Source organism: Heteronotia binoei, chromosome 4, assembly GCF_032191835.1.
Source record: "Heteronotia binoei isolate CCM8104 ecotype False Entrance Well chromosome 4, APGP_CSIRO_Hbin_v1, whole genome shotgun sequence".
NCBI classification, from domain to species: Eukaryota; Metazoa; Chordata; class Lepidosauria; order Squamata; family Gekkonidae; genus Heteronotia; species Heteronotia binoei.
Window position 1 is genome coordinate 152,630,262 of NC_083226.1, and position 18,482 is coordinate 152,648,743.

General features: G+C 43.8%; 1 protein-coding gene across 2 annotated transcripts in view; it reads left to right on the forward strand.

Moving 5' to 3' along the window:
• The first annotated feature begins 504 nt into the window (after window positions 1–504).
• HMGCS1 (3-hydroxy-3-methylglutaryl-CoA synthase 1) overlaps window positions 505–18,482 on the forward strand; it is a 45,193-nt gene continuing 27,215 nt past the window's right edge. The window contains exons 1-2 of one of the 2 annotated variants that reach the window (XM_060236033.1): window positions 505–612; window positions 17,968–18,425. In XM_060236033.1, the coding sequence (XP_060092016.1) occupies window positions 17,978–18,425 (448 nt within the window). In that variant the 5' untranslated portion in view covers window positions 505–612; window positions 17,968–17,977. Of the gene's footprint in view, window positions 613–12,801; window positions 12,951–17,967; window positions 18,426–18,482 lie in introns of those variants that run through there. The other variant, XM_060236032.1, reaches the window with a different exon arrangement.

The following is an 18,482-nucleotide window of genomic DNA, read 5'->3' on the forward strand; positions in this document are numbered from 1 at the left end:
CATTCCACTTTATGGAATCTACAAAAGAGCCGGAATTCCTTTCCTAGTTCCCTCATGGCATTACCATCCTTTGCTGACAGCCGGCCCGTCTTATTTCTTTCCCTCTGCCTGCCACTCTGCATTTTCCAAACTCCAAAAACTCCCCTCCCTTCATCAAGTAACTTGACGCCCTCGAGATGCGCGCCTTCCTCCCGTTGCTAGGCGACCGTCTCCTCTTTCTCACCAGAGGACCTGCAGCCGAACTGCTCTCACCAACTCAGTCGGCAGCGGGCTTCCTATTGGCCGACGGTAGGCTACGTCACACGCCTATTCGCCGGCCGGTACCTAAGCTGCATACCTATTGGGCGCCCTTCCTCTGACCACGCGTCGTCATTTTCTCACACCATTCCCTCTCCTTTTCGTTTCACGACTCTCATTGGTTGGGAAGAAGAGGGGGGCGGGCTTCGGCACGTCGACCTCTGATTGGGCGATGGGAGCAGCCGGTCACCGGTTTCAAGCGGGGATAGTTTAAAGGCGCCTTTCCAGCTGCTGCTGCGTTCTAGTCAAAGGGAGGAGGCGAGAGAGAACGCGAGCGGAGGACCAGAGTATCGAAAGCGTCATTGCTGCACACAGGTGGGTGGGAGTGCATGCTTCCTTCCTAGCATAATTTGAGGGGTGCTGGTGCATGACTTTCACCAGACAAGGTGGTGCTTCTATACGGGTAGCGCTGTTAAGTCTGTAACAGCAAAATAAAACAGGCGTCCAGTGGCACCGTAAAGATCCAGCTGTATTTATTCCTGTGCATATCTTCGTCGTGGTTATAACTTCATCGGATGCACTGAAGTGGACGGCTTGTGAGGTTAATCGAGCATTGACCTAATGGGTGCACATACAAGCCTATGCTGGATAAATTTTTGTTAGCTTTTAAGGTGCCATTGGACTTCTGTTTTCTCTTCCGCAGAAGGTGGGTTTATTGCAGTTTTCTGAAATTATCTGGAGATTCTGGTACATAGTTAAAAGGTGGCCAGTTCCTAACGATTACTCTGAAAAATCAGGTGTGTTACTTGGTCTTCCTTGGAGCTGGGGCAGTGATAAAATTTGAGGGCTCAGGATGTTTAGGGTCTAATGCAGTTTTATATTTTCCTTTCTCAGCAACAAAGAAAGAGAGAGCCCCACCCAGTGTAGATTTAGAACAATCCGGATCTCAGTTCTGGTCTGGCAGCCCCAGTGCAAGCCCAAATTATTCTGTCACAAGGAAGAACATAGCAGCAAGTGTGGCACATCATGACATAGAGTTCCTTAGTTTTCTTTCTAGGTGATTGAAGGCAGCTAAACCACAGGAAGGCAGAACTTGACGTTGGAAGTAAGAAGGCAGAATCAAAGCTTTTTTAAAAATGACTTTACATTAGCAGATCATATTAGACTGTATGTGTACAGGAAGCTCCATTTTTGTCAATTACCTTTGAGAAGGTCTTGTTGGATACATGTCTGTCTCCCAGAAAACAGCATCTTTGGCAAGAAGCATGGTTTTGTAGAGTTGGCAAGCTGGGGAATATGAATGCATCCCTCAAAAAAAGCCTTTTGTCATCTCTGCAAGAATTCTTAGAGGCTTGGGTCCTACTCCCTACTCCACCCCGTACATTGAATCTGCTCATATAGCCAACATGATTTCTGCTTTCCTTGCCTTAAAAACACAAGCCAGCTGCAGCTTCTTGTCACTATTTCATCATCTGTCAAAATGTAAGAATCCCACTTCTGGGATTCCTTGCCTAAAATAACACTTGATTAACCACATTGATGCACCAAGGAAACCAGAGTCACATTAATAAACTGGATATACCAATAGACTTAATTGGTTCTTAAATTGCAGTTGAAAACAGCAGCCTGTGCTGTGATACCAGGTGGGAATTAACCTGTGTTCTGAGATAACTTCCAGCCCTTGGATTGTTCTGTCTGTCTAATTAAACTGCACATCTCTGATTAAGAAATTACTGCTCCCATGAAGTTCCTTGTTCCCAAGCATTCAGTTCTGTGGCATTCAAGTTGCCACAAATTTGTTAAAGGCCATTGTTAAAATCCATCTTGGCAGCAAGGAAAATGGAGGCCTGCATTGTGATTAGATACCAACAGCTCCTGGACTATCCCAGGGGTGGGCAAGCTTGCTTAACGTAAGAGCCACATCGAATAAACATCAGATGTTTGAGAGCCAGAAGGAAGGAAAGCAATTAGATGGGAGAGGGTTTGAAAGAAAGCAACTTTAAATGAATTTTCAAAGCCACCAGCTGGCTTGGCTTGGGGAAGTGATTTAAAGAGAGAAATACCTTCTCCATGCTGAGTGGTGGGGGATTCAAGAGCCACACAATATGTGTGAAAGAGCCACATGTGGCTCTCGAGCCATGCTTTGGCTACCCCTACACTATCCTGATTTCTGGCATAAATACAGTTCAGCACTGCTGCTACCAATTTGTGAACTCAGTAATGAACATATTGGTTTTCCCCCTCAACAAGGCATAAACAATTGTACAGATAGGGTGATTTTTCTGTGGGCAGACAAGGGTGGGTGGCAGTGGGAAACAACTGAGGAGCTACTGTCCAGGTATGCATTGGGGATCTGATATGGCTTTCAGAAGGAATTTTTGGTCAGGGTCTGCCAGCAGCTATCTTTCCTAAGAAGCCAGGTTGGGACTGCATATTTGAACTGTAAAGAAGCCAGTATGCATAATTGATTCTTGAACCATTTAAAGCAACTCCTCCTCTGAATTAACAAAGTGTTTTTTACCCCTGAGTCATTCTTGCCAAAGTTAGTCATGACAGAGTGTAGTTTTTGAAACAGCAAAGAAAGCTGCAGTCCTTTATATGCATGCTTTGAAGTAAGATCCATGGAACACAATGGGTCTTCATTATAAGTAAGCATGAACAGTAGAGGCATGAGCATCTTACTAAAAGTAATGGCGTTGGTCATAGCAACTTTCTCCATTATTTCAGTAGGACAGCTGAGTTTTGGTGGGGCTGTGCTTTCTGTCTCCAGGGGATGTCATGGAAATTCTTGCATAATGTCTATTGAGGTTTACTATGTTGCCTCATCTTAAGACATGGTTTTTAATGTGGGCATTCAATGAAATCGCTGAGCAATCGGGTTAGAACAGATAAAAGGAGGTACTTCTTCACCCAAAGGGTGATTAACATGTGGAATTCACTGCCACAGGAGGTGGTGGCAGCTACAAGCATAGCCAGCTTTAAGAGGGGGTTAGATAAAAATATGGAGCAGAGGTCCATCAGCGGCTATTATCCACAGTGTGTATATATATGTGCATATATATCTAAATAAATAAATTTTTGGCCACTGTGTGATACAAAGTGTTGGACTGGATGGGCCATTGGCCTGATCCAACATGGCTTCTCTTATGTTCTTAATGTCTGGATCTCTGATGAGCTTGCCTTTCTAAGTTTGCATTTCAGGTTGTGTTCATTAACCAGCTCCGCCTCTCCTCAAAATCTTTTTTCTGCCCTGTTGTGGTCAAAAAGGATGGAGTGAGAGAGAGAATACTTGAAAGGGTCATCTAGTTCCCACATGGTCTCTGGTAGAGATGCTGAACTAGAGCTTCCTGAACCCTTGCATTTGTGTCAGAGAAGGAAGGGTCTATACAATTGGCATATTTACACCCTGTCGTTGAGGTTAGTTTGGGGCAAAATTATACTTCTCTGCTGCAGCTCTTCTCTCCTGTATAACATTCCAAGTCCCTAACTTGCAGCAGGAGTTCAGTGGCAAACGAATATATTGGAGTGTGTGTGTGTGTGTGGTTAATGAACATATCATTCACATTGCATGTCCATGGATGCTTACTCAGTTTTAGTGTGCTAAGGAAATGGAGCTTCTCAGTAAAGCTGCACATCTCTTATCCAGCATGCTGCCTGTGTAGTTACAATGGCTTTGCGTCACTGGCACGGCTAGCTTGCTTGAAGAGCTTTTAAATATAGATACATTCCTGAAAAGCTGTACCTTTAAAAAAAAAAGTGTTTGCAGCTATGCAAGGAAAACATGTTGGGGATAAGGCTACATCCACAGGAGGGAGGATACCATTTAGGTAAAGTTAGCTTTTCTCTGTGTAAAAATGGTTGCATCCTGTGTGTCTGGAACTTGGTATCCTTCATAATTCCTGCTTCCCTGCCAAACATCTAGATAGTCTTTTAATAAAACAGCTGGATTTTGGTGGGGCTGTGCTTCCTGTCGCTAGAGGATGTCATAGAGATTCTAGCATAATGCCCATTGACAAACTCGAGAGTCCAAACTGTGGGGTTACTATGTTGCCTCAAATGTCTGGATTTCTGATGAGCTTGCCTTTCTAAGTTTGCATTTCAGATTATCTTTCAGGTTGTGTTCATTAAACAAGACACGAAGTACTAATGCATCTTATGTTCAAAAGGTATTTTTGAATGAAGTAGCTTTCTTGAAACAATATTCTCTTTGAGCTGCTTAATGGTTTAATATTCTGCCCTGACCAGAATAGTCCAGGCAAACCTGATCTCGTCAGACCTCAGAAGCTAAGCAGGGTCGACTCTGGCAGGTACTTGGATGGGAGACCTCCTTGGAATACCAGCAGTTGGGAGGTGAGGGCAGGCTTTATTCAGCCATCTCCCTGAAGATCCTCCAGGCCCCCAGTACGGGTAGATCACCACTGAGGTCACCATGCCTTCCAGGTGCTCACACACTCTTATGCACACACACATACATATAAAACAAATACAAACAAACAAAAAGACTTAGTATTGCTGGTAATTCTATCAGCAGAAAATCTATAGAGAGAAGACTGGAGAGAAAAGGGAGGGCAATCTACCCACAAAGGATGTCTAGGACGCACTGATTTTCTTGGAAGCCATAAGCATTAATTTAAATATTCCCAGAAACCACAATGAGTTAGGACTTTGGCTGTATTGTACACCTTTGGAGAAGTGAACAGGAGGAGTCCAGTTGCACCCTGAAGAGTTTCATGAGTCAGAGTTCACTTCATAAGCTTCATAAAGTGTTCATCTGTGCAGCAGATGTGGTCATGTACAGTGGAAGGAAAGAAACCTGAAAGGCTAATATGCAAACTAGAGGGCCAAAAATTGAAAGCAAAATATATAATAAATCATATGCAAAATACATGTATTTATTATAGAATATTAAAAAACATTTAGGGGCCCATCATTAGCCTCTTTCCTTTATAAAAATCATAAAACCACAATGGGAAACAACCTGACCTGATGTGTTTTGACCTAGACTGGTCTTCCTCAGAGGTCAAACAAATAAATACACATATAGGCTCAGAATCAGCCCAGTAACTAGGGGGCTTGGGGAGAGGGGGGATGGGGGTGAGAGCGAGAGCAGGAAGCTAGAGAGGCTGGGGGCCACCCTTCTTCCTCCTCCCTGTGTGATTTAGAGCCAGCCAATAAGATGATTGACTCGCCCTTTAAATGGCAGGGGACAGAAAGGTTCAGGAGCTGCACTCCTGTGAGCTCCTGCTGAATCCGAGGCTTGAGTTTATTCAATTTATATCCTGCTCTTCCTGCCGAAGCAGACTCAGGGCGGCTCACAGTACACAGTAAATCACAATAAAACAATTTAGATAAACATTAAGTTAAAATAGTTAAAAAAATCAAGGGCATACAAGTAGAATCAAATGTCTTGTTGTATGCCAAATGGTTCAGAATGGATCAAAGTCAATGTAAGGTCAGAGCCTATGTGCCCAAAGTTTATTTGGTGGTCTGCAATCCAAATGCAACCCAGGGCCAACCCTGCTTAGCTTCTGAGATCTGATGTATTTATACTCAAAGCTGCAGATGACAGAAGGTGGATGTGGAGGCCAACAAAACTTTATTAAAAGATTACGAAAAAGAGAGCTATTTTAAAACAATAGCCCATCAAAATAATAATCAGTGCACTCAGCGTGGATGAGGACAACTCCCAATTCTTGATAGATCAGCTAAATAGGATTAACATAAAGGTCTAGAGACGGGTGAAACATAATAAGCAAATCTAATGGAAATATATAGAGGTATAGCCAGATTAATGCTCTAAGATATTGTTAACACCCCCAGTGAGTGAGCCATGCTAGGTCCTTCTGGAGGCCTGATGGGAAGGGAGATTGTATCGGACACTGATACTTGCTAAGCAGCCAAAGAGTTATAAATAGTGAAGATGATGTCATTGCCTCCTTTTCAGTAGGCTTACTCTCTTCCCCGTGCTGAATCATCTGTTTCGAGTCTCAGTCTCACAGCTGATTGTAGATCTTGGTGTGTTTGTGTGTGGGGTGTGTGTGAGGCTTTGTTCGCATTACCCTCCCTATTCCAAATTATAGAGACAGTGGAAGAGCACTCCATCTCTTTGAGACATCCATATCTTTTATCCTGTCTAGTAATTCTTACTCTTGCGAACTGCTCTCAACGAAAATGCTGTCCGCTGTCACCATAACCTATGGAGAGTTTTCTCAAGGTCCCTGCTAATGTTAAGGTGCCTTTTCCCCTGAAAGCATTCAGATGAAATTGCGTGGGGTTGCACATACTTTTTCCACCCCCCCCCCCCACCCAAAATTGAGCTATGGTGTCAACCAGTGTTCCCTCTAAGCTGAGTTAGTGTGAGCTAGCTCAGTTTTTAGCCTCTAGCTCACACATTTTTGCCTTAGCTCAGGAAAAATGACCCCAGAGCAAACTAATTTATACATTAGCTCACAACTTTAATGCCAGTAGCTTACAAAATAGAATTTTGCTCACAGGACTCCACAGCTTAGAAGGGAATATTGGTGACAACACACAGATGCAAGGTGAGGGACCTGACACAATGCAGGAAGACGGTCACCAACTCCCAAGCACACAAGGAAGGGGAGAATGTGTAGGGTCCTGGCAAACAGGTGAGTGTGCAAGGAAGAAACTGGGAGATGGTGACACCGTGTGGTTTTTCCAGGGCTTGACTTTGCTGGATGTGTGTTTGTCTTCCTGATGTGCAGCTGTAATCCTGCTTTGGCACTTTCTGCTTTAACCTTCACCAGTAGTCGTTTTAAGTTTTCACTGCTTTCTGCCAGTAATGTACGCAAGTGAAATTGTTGAATGTTCAGTAGTCAAGCACACAGTGGCATTCACAGTAGTCATAACTTGGCTGGCTGATCAAAATGATGATGATAATAGCCAAGGATTATAACAGAATAAATTTAATTGTTGCGTATTTGCCAAGCCAGAGTAAGCAAAAGAGCCTGCTTCTTGCAGACTAAACAAGGTTGTGTTGTCCCAGACCATTTTCAGGCTTTATTGCTGTCTGTCTCAGAGACCGCACAACCATGATTTCAGCCAGCCATCTGCCTTACTTGCCCATCCTGGCTGTCAGCTAGCAAGCAGCAAGCCACTGATAATGTCTCACTGTTATGTTTGCAGGTGTTTGGCAAGCTGCCACGACTCTGCATTTAGTTTCTGTGCTGGAGCTTTAATCAGCCACATCCTGTGCCATTAGCACACTCTGGAGTGGTGACTAGTAAGTTTTGGCATTTGTGGAGCTGATATGCAAAATGCACGATAGTGGGAATGTATGAAGGCAAGGTATCTAGATGTTGCATTTCTATGCTGTCCCATCTTCCCGAGAGCTCAAAAGCAATAGGGTTTCCACATATCCAGTGGTTCTGTGAACTAGGTCTCAGGAAAGCAAACTATGACAAATGAGCTCTCTGTACTTGTTGAGGGAATTCCCTTGACAGATATGTCAAGGAAGTACATCCAGAGATAAACAAATACTCCTAGCTGTGGGTGGAGAGGGATCAAGACAGTTGCAAGAAGCCAAACATCCAGGGAAGAAGTTGGGATTAAGCAAGAGGCATTCAAAGGTGGGTTGACATTGTCTCTGCATAGGATCCCTGGTTTTCCTTAGTGGTCTCCCATCCAAGTACTGACTGCTTAACTTCTGAGATCTGATGAGATTGGGCTAGCCTGGACCATACAGGTCAGGGCAATTTTCCCATCTGGGTCCTAATACCTTTTTTTAAAAAAAAAAAGGTGAGCAGGGGAATGCCATTTATCACCATTCTATAATGAACTCTTTAACTGTTGTGTATCTTCAGTCTGCATTGCTACAGGACTCCCCATCTACAGACTGACAAATGTTACCTGTGAGAGGCCTTGTTCAGACAGTGATTTGGCCAATGAGCATATCTGTATTGTAGAAGAACAGATCCACCTTCCTTTCCACACAGTTAATATCAAATCTCCTTTTCACCAGTCTGTGCAGCTTGCTTGCTTCAACTCTCTTTAAAAGGCTGTCTATGAAACTGGGCCTTTTCCTATGATTTGGTGCCTGTGATAAACTGGTATTGTGCCCTGTATAAAGGTGGGAAGGAAAATGCACCCATTCTTCTGCCATGCAAAGATGCTTACAACCAAGTCTTGGAAGCATGCCCAGTCTTCAAGAAATGTTGGTAAATGTAAAAAAACCCAAAAATCTGTAAATCTGCATAAAACAAGGTTACTGTTAATCTGTGATATGTCATGCATTTGATGGTGCTCCACAAATACATGTAATTAAAATTGGATTTAAAAACAAAACTGTAGTCTTGCCAAATAGGCAAAGGTTGAGCTCTGCAGGTTATATTCCTGTGTTCTTGTTATACAACAAATCAATATAGAGCAAGAACTGTGCCATTAGGACATGTTTTGAGGTATCACATGTTTAACTTGTGATTGTGTTTGTCCTGATCCATTGCCACTTCTTCACCTTGCCTGCAAGTACGCAAGAGAGTGTGGGACTCTGTGTTTGTGTAAGCGAGGGCGTGAACCAACTAACACCTTTCCCACCTTTCCTGTTGTTCAAGAAGAATTCTGCTGTTCCATCTTATCAAACCTGCCATTCCTATCAGGGGTGTGCATCACTGACAGGGGGGCCACCTATGTATACATAAGAACAAGGCTTTTTTTGTAATAAGAGCTCTTGGAGGATTGGCTACATCGGGTGTGTGGCCTAATATGCAAAGGAGTTCCTGTTCCAAAAAAAGCCCTGCATAAGAGGTTACTCACCCCCCCCCTTACCTGCCAGCTAGCTCCCTAGTCTGTTCAAGCAATTTAGTTTGTTTGTGGATAATGGCCAGGTGCTCAGGTAAGAATTTTGGTCACAGTCGGATATCTTTAAAAGGTGTGTGGGGGGAGGTTTTTATTCAATTAACATACATCTGTAGTAGCACAGATGCACAGAAAAATGATACAAGACAGTGTTGTATACACAAAAAATGAACAAGACAGTGTTACAGAAACCATAAAAACTCAGACATTCTCAGACTCTGTTCATCTCCATGCCTTTGTTCTTGGCTTGCCCTGTCTCAGGCTAAACATTTTTACTCTTTTCTTTCCAGCTGAGAAGTGTTCCATTTTTACCCATTCTGAAAGGAGGCTGTGTCCCCACGTTTCTGCCATTCACCTTTACCCAATCATAGCAAAGTGCATGTCCTTGGCCTTTATGACCCTGACTCAGGATATCAGAAGCAATCTGTACTGCCTCTTCTTGGCAAATAGTTATCTATCCATTCACCTCCAGGGGATATCTCCTCTCTGCAGGATCTAATCGTATTCTGGTTCCCATATGGGTGTGTTTTCTGAGAGGCCAGGGGCTTCTTGTGATGTTAATCAAGGCACCCTCACCCTGCCTTTTTCTGTAATAACTGTGTCAATCTGGAATTTTCATCAGGCCTGCTTGCTTAAACCCTGGATACTGCACGTGCTCACTGTAAGACTTTGGGATCACTAGCCACCATCAGGAACTGAATGAGTTCTGAAGAGGGCTGAAGTTTCCCAAGAGAAGTACCTGACTGAACAGCATTGCACAGGGGCTTGGTGGACAGGGACTTCAGAAGGCTTAACATAGCTGCACAAATTGAGACCAATTGTGTCAGGTTTTGTGAGAACCCATTGCTTGAACAGGATAGTTTCATTATGATTCCCTCCATGAAACTGTCCTCATCAGCAATGGGCAAAAGAGAGCTTGTTTTCTCAAGGAGAAGCAATCAAAACACTGCATTTAAAGAAAATCAGTACAACATACTTCCTGCCAGAAGGTTCTCTACATCAGTGGTCCCCAATGCATGGTACCTGTTGCCACCATGGTGCCCATCAAGTGTTTTTAGAAAGTGGGTGGGACCAAGTCAGGCTTCTGTTTGGTCATAATGTTTTGGTGGCAGGTGCCACCGCAGGGTTGGTTTTATTCTATCTCCCTCTTTTCCCCAGTATACTTTTTAAGTACTCCTGTTCCTTGTGCTCCCTTTCTCTCTCTCTGTGTGTGTGGCTTGTATTTTCTGTTGTTACCCACCACCCTGTGTCAGAATTCTGAAGACGACGATATTGGATTTATATGCTGCCCTATACCCTGAATCTCAGAGCAGTCACAATCTCCTTTACCTTCCCCTCCCCTGACAACAGACACCCTGTGAAGTAGGTGGGGCTGAGAGAGCTCTTACAGCAGCTGCCCTTTCAAGGACAACTCCTACAAGAGCTATGGCTGACCCAAGGCCATTCCAGCAGCTGCAAGTGGAGGAGTGGGGAATCAACCACGGTTCTTCCAGATAAGAGTCTGCACACTTAACCACTACACCAAGCTGGCTTTCGGTGATGAAGGTGGTCACAGGCTCAAAAGGTTGGGGACCAGTGTTCCCTCTTAGCTGAGTCAGCTCACAGCTTTTTAGCCTCCAGCTCACACATTTAGTCTTAGTTCAGGAAAAATGGCCCCAGAGCAAACTAGCAGTAGCTCACAACTTTAATGCCAGTAGCTCACAAAGTAGAATTTTTGCTCACAAGACTCCACAGCAGAGGAAGTATTGTTGGGGACCTCTGATCTATGTCAATTCAAAAGCATCACCTGATGACAAAAGAAATCTAGTCTAAATACAAAGTAACTGGATTTAGATAAACATTGGACAGAGGGTCCACTTGGCTGTAACATGGTAGGACACTCAGGATGCATTTACACTACACTAAATAATGCTTCTTGCAACTGGATTTTTGTTATTACACAGTAAAAATCCAGTTGCAAAACACATTATTTTGTGTAGTGTGAATGCACTCTCAGTCTCTCAAACCTAAGTATCTCCCCACACTCTCACCTCAATCTGAATCCTATCTGAACTCACCTCATCAGCTTTTTCCTCTCAGGCTCATTCCTTGGGCTCACCAGCAAAAGATTTTCTGTTTTATGGAGTTATCCTAAGCAGGTAGTCTCAGAAGTAAATCATATTTTAAGTGGTGGGGCCTACTGTCAGGAAAATATTCATAGGATTGCAGACTTACTCTCTAACATGGTGGGGGGGGGGGAAGCACACTTTTGAAGCTTAATCAGAAAACGTTTCCTGAGGCACCAGCAAATTGAAACATTGGCCTCAGTTAATAGTGTTCTCAAACAAAGCTTTATCTGCTGGGCGTTGGTTTTCCCTGAAATTCTTCAAAGGATGTACTCACTGCGCTGGCTAGAAGTGGAGGTATGCTGCACGATTTCACAGAAATGGTGAGGAAATGCACATATTGCCCAACTCATGTGTTTTGATCCAATATAGTGGATAATGCAAGAGTTTGGCTGTAGTTCTTTAAAAAAGAATTCCTCTGTGAGGAGTGAAATGGGGCTTACTTCCAAGTAGACCTGCATAGGATTTTTCCCGTTAACTTCTTGGCTCCTAAATATAATCTGTGCCCTATGGCACAGAACAAAATGCTCTCTCCAACTCCCAGTTCAAAAGAATGTTCTTAGGAAACTCCGTTCTTATCAAACACCCATCTTAATGAATTGAATTTCCCTCAGAAAAGGTCCCGTTGATTTTGTAATATGCCTTGAAGCCTTCAACCTAAATATTCTGAACTAAAATCAGGGTGAAAACATGCCATATTGCCTGTCTCGTAAGTTACCATGTTATGTGTAGAGGCACAATTCTGATGGTATGGATGGCTTGGTTTCCGCTAGTGCTTTCAGACATCCAGCCACTAAATACAAAACGTGAATAGGCTGAAAATGTCCCTCGCGTGGAAGGCAAAGAGACGTGCTGTGGGGCACAGACAAGGAGATCGGGCTGCAAATCCTCAGGTGGGAGCAGGGGACCCCCCTCCCCCGTTTGGAGGCCTCCCCCCTCTTCAGAGTCGTCAGAAAGCAGAGGCAGGGGAGGGAAATGTCTGCTGGGAACTCCATTATTCCCTATGGAGATGGATTCCCATAGGGTATAATGGAAAATTGATCTGTGGGGCTGCAGGGGGGGGGCTATTTTTTGAGGTATAGGCAACAAATTTTCAGCATAGCATCTGGCAACTCCTCAAAATACCCTCCAAGTTTCAAAAAGATTGCACAAGGGGGTCCAATTCTGTGAGCCCAAAAGAAGGTGCCCCTGTTCTTCATTATTCCCAGTGGAGGGAAAGCATTTAAAAGGTGTGTGCTCTTTAAATGTGCTTGCCACACCCTTGCTCCTGGCTCCATCCCCAAAAGTCCCCAGGAGTCGGACTTGGCAACCCTAGGAGATACTCTGCACGATAGTTTTATAACAACTCCTGGGGCGGCTGTAGTGCGGATTAGAAAATGCATACCTCCGAGCGCCAGCGCCTGATTCCACCTCACTGACTTTGCTTTTGGGCACTTTGTTACCCAGGCAGGCACCCTTCCTTTTGCACTGAGGAGGGAGTAGAAAGTGGAGTCCGCGCGTGCGCCTGACGACTCGGTCTGATCGCCCGCGGGTGGGCGGGCTAGAACACCCTCGTGTCATTTGTGCCGGAGCCGGGCAGATGGGCCAATCACCTCGGGGATAGGCGTGGCCCGAGCGCGCGAGTCAGAGGTCGGGAAGAGCGTACGAGTCGGCAGGGCCGGCGCGCATGTTCTGTCGTGTGCTCCCCTTCAAAGGTGACAGCGGCAAAGTGGCCGAAGGAGTGATACGCGCATGCTCTCGGGCGTCCCGGTGTCTGACGGAGACTCCGGACCCAGGGATGGGATTCCGCCCTGTGTGAGTAGCCGGCCGTTGAAGTGTGGAGAGGGGGAGGAAAGAGGCCTCGGCCAGGGCCTTCTGTAAGGGCTGGGAACAGGGGAAAGGGTCCCTGGTTGGGTTACTCGCCTAGTTCAGACTCTGGTATTGTTGGAGGTGTTGTTGACCTGCTTTGCCTTTTCTAGTGCTAGTGCCTTTAAAAAGTAATAATTTTTGCCTCCTTAGTGCCTGCTTCTGAGGGAGCAGTGAAACATAAGGACATCTTGGCCGGTGTGTGTGTGTCACGTGATATGTTTAGCTAGTTCACACTTAGGCTGGAGAGGGAGGGCATGCAATATAATTTATATGAGGGAAATGTATTAGTCCCGGGGTGGCCAAACTGTGCGTCGGGAACCACATGTGGCTCTTTCACACATATTGTGTTACTCTCGAAGCCTCCACTGCCCCAGCCAGCTTAGAGAAGGCATTTGTCTCTTTAAGATGACTTCAACAAGCCAGCCGGCAACTTGAAGAATGCATTTAAAGTTTCTTTCTTTCCACCTCTCTCTCTCTCCCCCCCTCCTTTCTTCTATTTGCATTTTCCCCTTCCTGCCTTGCAGCTCTCTAACATCTGACATTCATGTCTTGCAGCTCTCAAACATCTGAAGTTTATTCTGTGTGGCTCTTCCATTTTGCAAGTTTGACAACCACTGTATTAATCTGTTGCAACAGAAATAGCAGTCTTAAGAGTTAATACTGAAACAGGAACAATCTTGGTTAATACTTTTAAAAACCTGTGCTACAACCTATACTCCAAGCTGTGGAGTCCTGTGAGCAAAATTCTACATCTGGAGCTCCTGGCATTAAAGTTGTGAGGTTGAGGGGGGGTGGTAAATTAGTTTGCTCCAGGGACATTTTTCCTGAGCTAAGACAAAAATGTGTGAGCTGGAGGCTAAAAAACTGAACTAGCTCACAATAACTGAGCTTAGAGGGAACATTGGCTACAACATTTTGTGGTCTTGTTCAGATAATGTCCTGCCACCCCTGGTTCAAAAAAGAGACTAGGTGTCTCCTTCCACTTTCCATATTTCTCTAGCAAGGTTGTTGTATCCTGTCATTAATAGTAACATAATAGGCAGCAATGTTCCCTCTAAGATGTAGAGTTTTGTGAGCAAAAATTCTACTTTGTGAGCTACTGGCATTAAAATTGTGAGCTGCTAGATAAATTATTGTGCTCTGGGGCCATTTTTCCTGAGCTAAGACAAAAATCTGTGAGCTAGCTCATGCTAACTCAGCTTAGAGGAACAGTGATAGGCAGGTATCTGACTGATGAAGTCTTCCCCAGTAGTGCACAATGGCTGGGTTTTTTTTGGGGGGGGGGGCTGTGCATAATACAGCTTTTTAAAAAGTCACCAGGGCTAGTGGCCACCACCCTGCCAGAAATACAGGTGATGCACTTTGTTTTTCTTTTGCATTGCAGAATGTTGTTGCATGTTCTTTCAACCAAAGTTATGGGGCTCTTGGGTTGCTGTGTATTACTAGTTTGGCCACACACCCAGTTTCTGGTGCTAAGGGCTGGGTTCTCATGGGTGGAATATGTTAGCGCTTAATCCAATAATAATTGGACAAACATATGGAGCAGAAATACACCAGTGGTTATTTCCTGCAATGTATAGTTGGAACATGATGTTTAGAGCAGTGATCTTCTGTATTTTTGATGCTTGGGGAAGGGCTTCTTGAGTTCTGGCTCCTCTGGTGGACCTCCGGATTGGCCACTGTGTGGCTAAGTATTGGACAAGATGGGCCATTGGCCTGATCCAACATAGTTTATCTTATGTTCTCATAATTGGCCATCTTTGCTTGCTGATTATTCTTTTACCTGTTAATTTCTTTTTACTGGTACCTGCTATGAATCTTAGAGCCGACATGGATGAGGCAGATACAGCAATGACTTTGCCTTCTTCGGAAGACTGTAATATAAGAACTATAGAGGAGGGGGGAAATCCACTTAGATGGATTGGGCAAAGTTTTACAACTTGTATATCCTTCTGTATTAAATGGGATGATTCCTCTCCCCGCAGCTGTCAGAAATAAGGCAATATTATGTATTGGTTAGGATATCATATCTAGGTACAAATCTCCATTCAGCTTTGGTGGTCTTGGGCTTTTTCTATCTCAACCTAATCTTTTTTATAGGACTGTTGTGAAGCAAAACTAGGAGGACAGAAGCAAGGTTCTTTGCCCTGAGCTCTGTGGAAGTGTCAGGATTTTAAAAAGTAATAACTACTGTTATATTGTGGAGTTCAAAATCCAAAATTTTAAGTGCACCTCTGATCCTCAGGAACAAAGTTCCATGAACTTTTGCATTGTCTTCACTTCAGTGGTCGCATATTGGCACATCTCATTACTCACGCAGTGGGCTTTCATGCAGTGTTTGGATTGCCCTTTCCCCTCTTTAGTTAGTAAAGTTCTGTACAAGTCTTCCCAGTGTAACTGTGGCAAAAGCATATTGTTTGGCCATTTTCAATCATGATATGATTTGAAGAGGAGCAGCTGAAAAAGTGAGGGGCATTTGGAAACTAGGATTTGGAAAAATGCAAAACTAGGAAGAGCCAATCCCAGTAAAAACAAAATGGGGTGGTGCTCTGCCTTGAGCATAGTGGAAGCTGCCTCTGGATGAGGAATTTGGAAAGGAGCTTACATTTCTAGGATAATCTGTCATGCTTTAAGTACCATTGGCATAAGCCCTTCTGAACATCTTCTCAGAGGTGGATGTTCAGTGGAGAACTGAAGCACAGCACAGATCCTGGATTGTTTTGTTTACTGCAGGTCACAGGTGAGCTACTGAGTGGTTGTGGTTTCTGTTTCATGTTTTGTTCCGCCATCTGTTAGGTATTATTAATTAACTAGCATAATTTAAGCTTGCTGGTAAAGAATGTACGACTCACTGGAACCACAACTGCTGTTGTTAGATGAAGAAGGAAGCTAGGTATTTAATTTCGTTAACTTTTAGAGGTAATATTTTGTATATATAAAATTGTGTGCCATTTCACAAGAAATGTTTGTTCAATGCTGAATGGTATGGTCTGGCAAGCTGCAGGATCATAAGAACCTATACCCTAGCCAAATTGATAAACATTATGTTGGGTTTTACTGGTGCTCATTTTCATGACCTCATGTTCCTTAAGCAGGTTTGTACAATTATGTACGGAGTGGAGAAAGTGAATAAAGAGAGCTTTTTCTCCCCATTCCATAATATTAGAACTTGGTGTCCATGGTTGATGGACCATAGGTTCAGGACAGTCAAGGGGAAATATTTCTTTATTCATTGAATAATTAACTCTGCAAACCTAAAGGCACTTTCCTGGGAGTAAACCTCATTTATGTAGATCAGTAGAATTCTGAGTAGACGTTCTTAGGATTGTATTACAAAGCAGGAGTCAAGTTACACCTTTAAGACGAACAAAGTTTACATTCTGAATAAAACTTTGTTGGTCTTAAAGGTGGACCTTGACTCCTGCTTTGTTCTACTGCTTCAGACCAACACGGCTTCCCACCTGGATCTACTTAGGATTGTATTATAGATTGGTAGGATTCACTGCTAGTGGACATAGTGATGTCCACAAGCGTAGGTGATTTTAAGGGGGGGCTAGACCATGGAGGACATGTCCAGTAATGGGTGCGTAGCTGGAACCTCCATATATAGAAACCTCTGAATGCTAGGAGGCAACATCTGGGGGGGGAGGTCAGCTTTAGCTTCTATGGCTTGTTTGTTGGCTCTTCAAGGCAACTGCTTTGCCATTAAACAGGATGCTGGGTTAGATGGACCACTAATCTGATCCAGCAGGGCTTCTTATGAAACTACCATCCACAATAAAGGCTGTGTTTACACTGGCTTTTCCTTCTTCTTGCTTCTTTGCTAATCATCCTGCCCTAGTTGCTTCACTTGAATTGTGCCTTTTACACAGTTCTATTAAGGCTTCATTCATCTCTTTTTTTTTGCATTGATCCCACTGCAGTTCATGGAATAAAACAGTTGCTATTTATACCCTTGCTTTTAGTTTACCTTCTTGCTTGCAGTGAGGTGAGAGAATTCTGCATTGTTATCTTTTCATTCCCTGAAGGACAAAATTTCATGATTCCTCTAATTGGGTTTCTTATGTCTTGGAACTGCTGCTGGAAGTGATAATAAAAATAATGTCTTCAGGTTATCCATAAAATGTAGACACTTCACCACCAAGAACAAATGACTCTGAAGTTCCTTTTCGCTATCATGATTAGTAGCTGTTGATAAACCTACCCTGCATTAATTCGTCTGATCCCCTTTAACATCTTCTCTGACCATCGCAACATTTTGGAGTATGTGAATCACTTATGTGTAGTGTGAAGAAATGTTTCCTTTGGTATCTCTTGAATGAAGATAAATTTGGAAGTCAAATTATACATTAATATGTAAATAATTTCTTCATCTGTAACAACATTGATAACTACTAGAGACACAACTGGATGGAAACACTGCTGTGAGGAGGTTTGGAGCTACCAGTGCTTTTGAGGCTGTATGCTATAGTGAACCTAACTTAAGTAGCCTGGGAATGGTTGACTTCTCAATCTATACGGAGCAGTTGCACTTGATCATGCAGCGTCATTTCCATTTTCATGTGTTCAACTAGTGTGTATTAAGAATTTATTTGAGTGCTGAAAATACCACTGTTCTTCCCGCTTGCAAAACCAGTCCAACGTATGGAAATGCAGGGACAGCCATCTGCAACTGAAGCTATGCCATGAGATCCCAGTTCTGTTCTATCCACATTGTGTCTTTTGCCAAAATGAGGGTGGGTCCATTTGAACAGTTCCAGGCTCCTCCTTTTCTATCCAAAGGCCTGCTTACAGTACAAGTGTGTAAATTATTGGTCTTGACAAAAAACAGACCTTGCTATCCTGATGTAGTGGGAGTATGATCTCTTGATGGTACTTGCTTCTGCATAAGTATATATGGAGTTGTGCTTCACAGCAGTCCCATAGTTCCATTCATATTAAATATGTGGTCATTTTCTTTCAGCTACACCACCATGCCTGGCTCTCTTCCTGTGAATGCTGAAGCTTGCTGGCCAAAAGATGTGGGAATAGTGGCTTTGGAGATCTATTTCCCTTCCCAGTATGTTGACCAGGCAGAGCTGGAGAAATTTGACGGCGTAGATGCAGGGAAATACACCATTGGCTTGGGCCAGTCAAAGATGGGGTTCTGCTCTGATAGAGAGGACATCAACTCACTCTGCCTCACTGTGGTGCAGAAGCTTATGGAGAAGAACAGTCTTTCTTACAACTGCATTGGGAGGCTCGAAGTTGGAACAGAGACGATCATTGACAAATCCAAATCTGTAAAGACTGTCCTGATGCAGCTGTTTGAAGAATCTGGCAACACAGATGTAGAAGGTATAGACACAACCAATGCGTGCTATGGAGGCACGGCTGCACTCTTCAATGCTGTTAACTGGGTGGAATCGAGTTCTTGGGATGGTAAGTTTGGTAACTGCAACTGCACAAGCAAGCTGCATCTTTGAGTTTGCAGAAGCA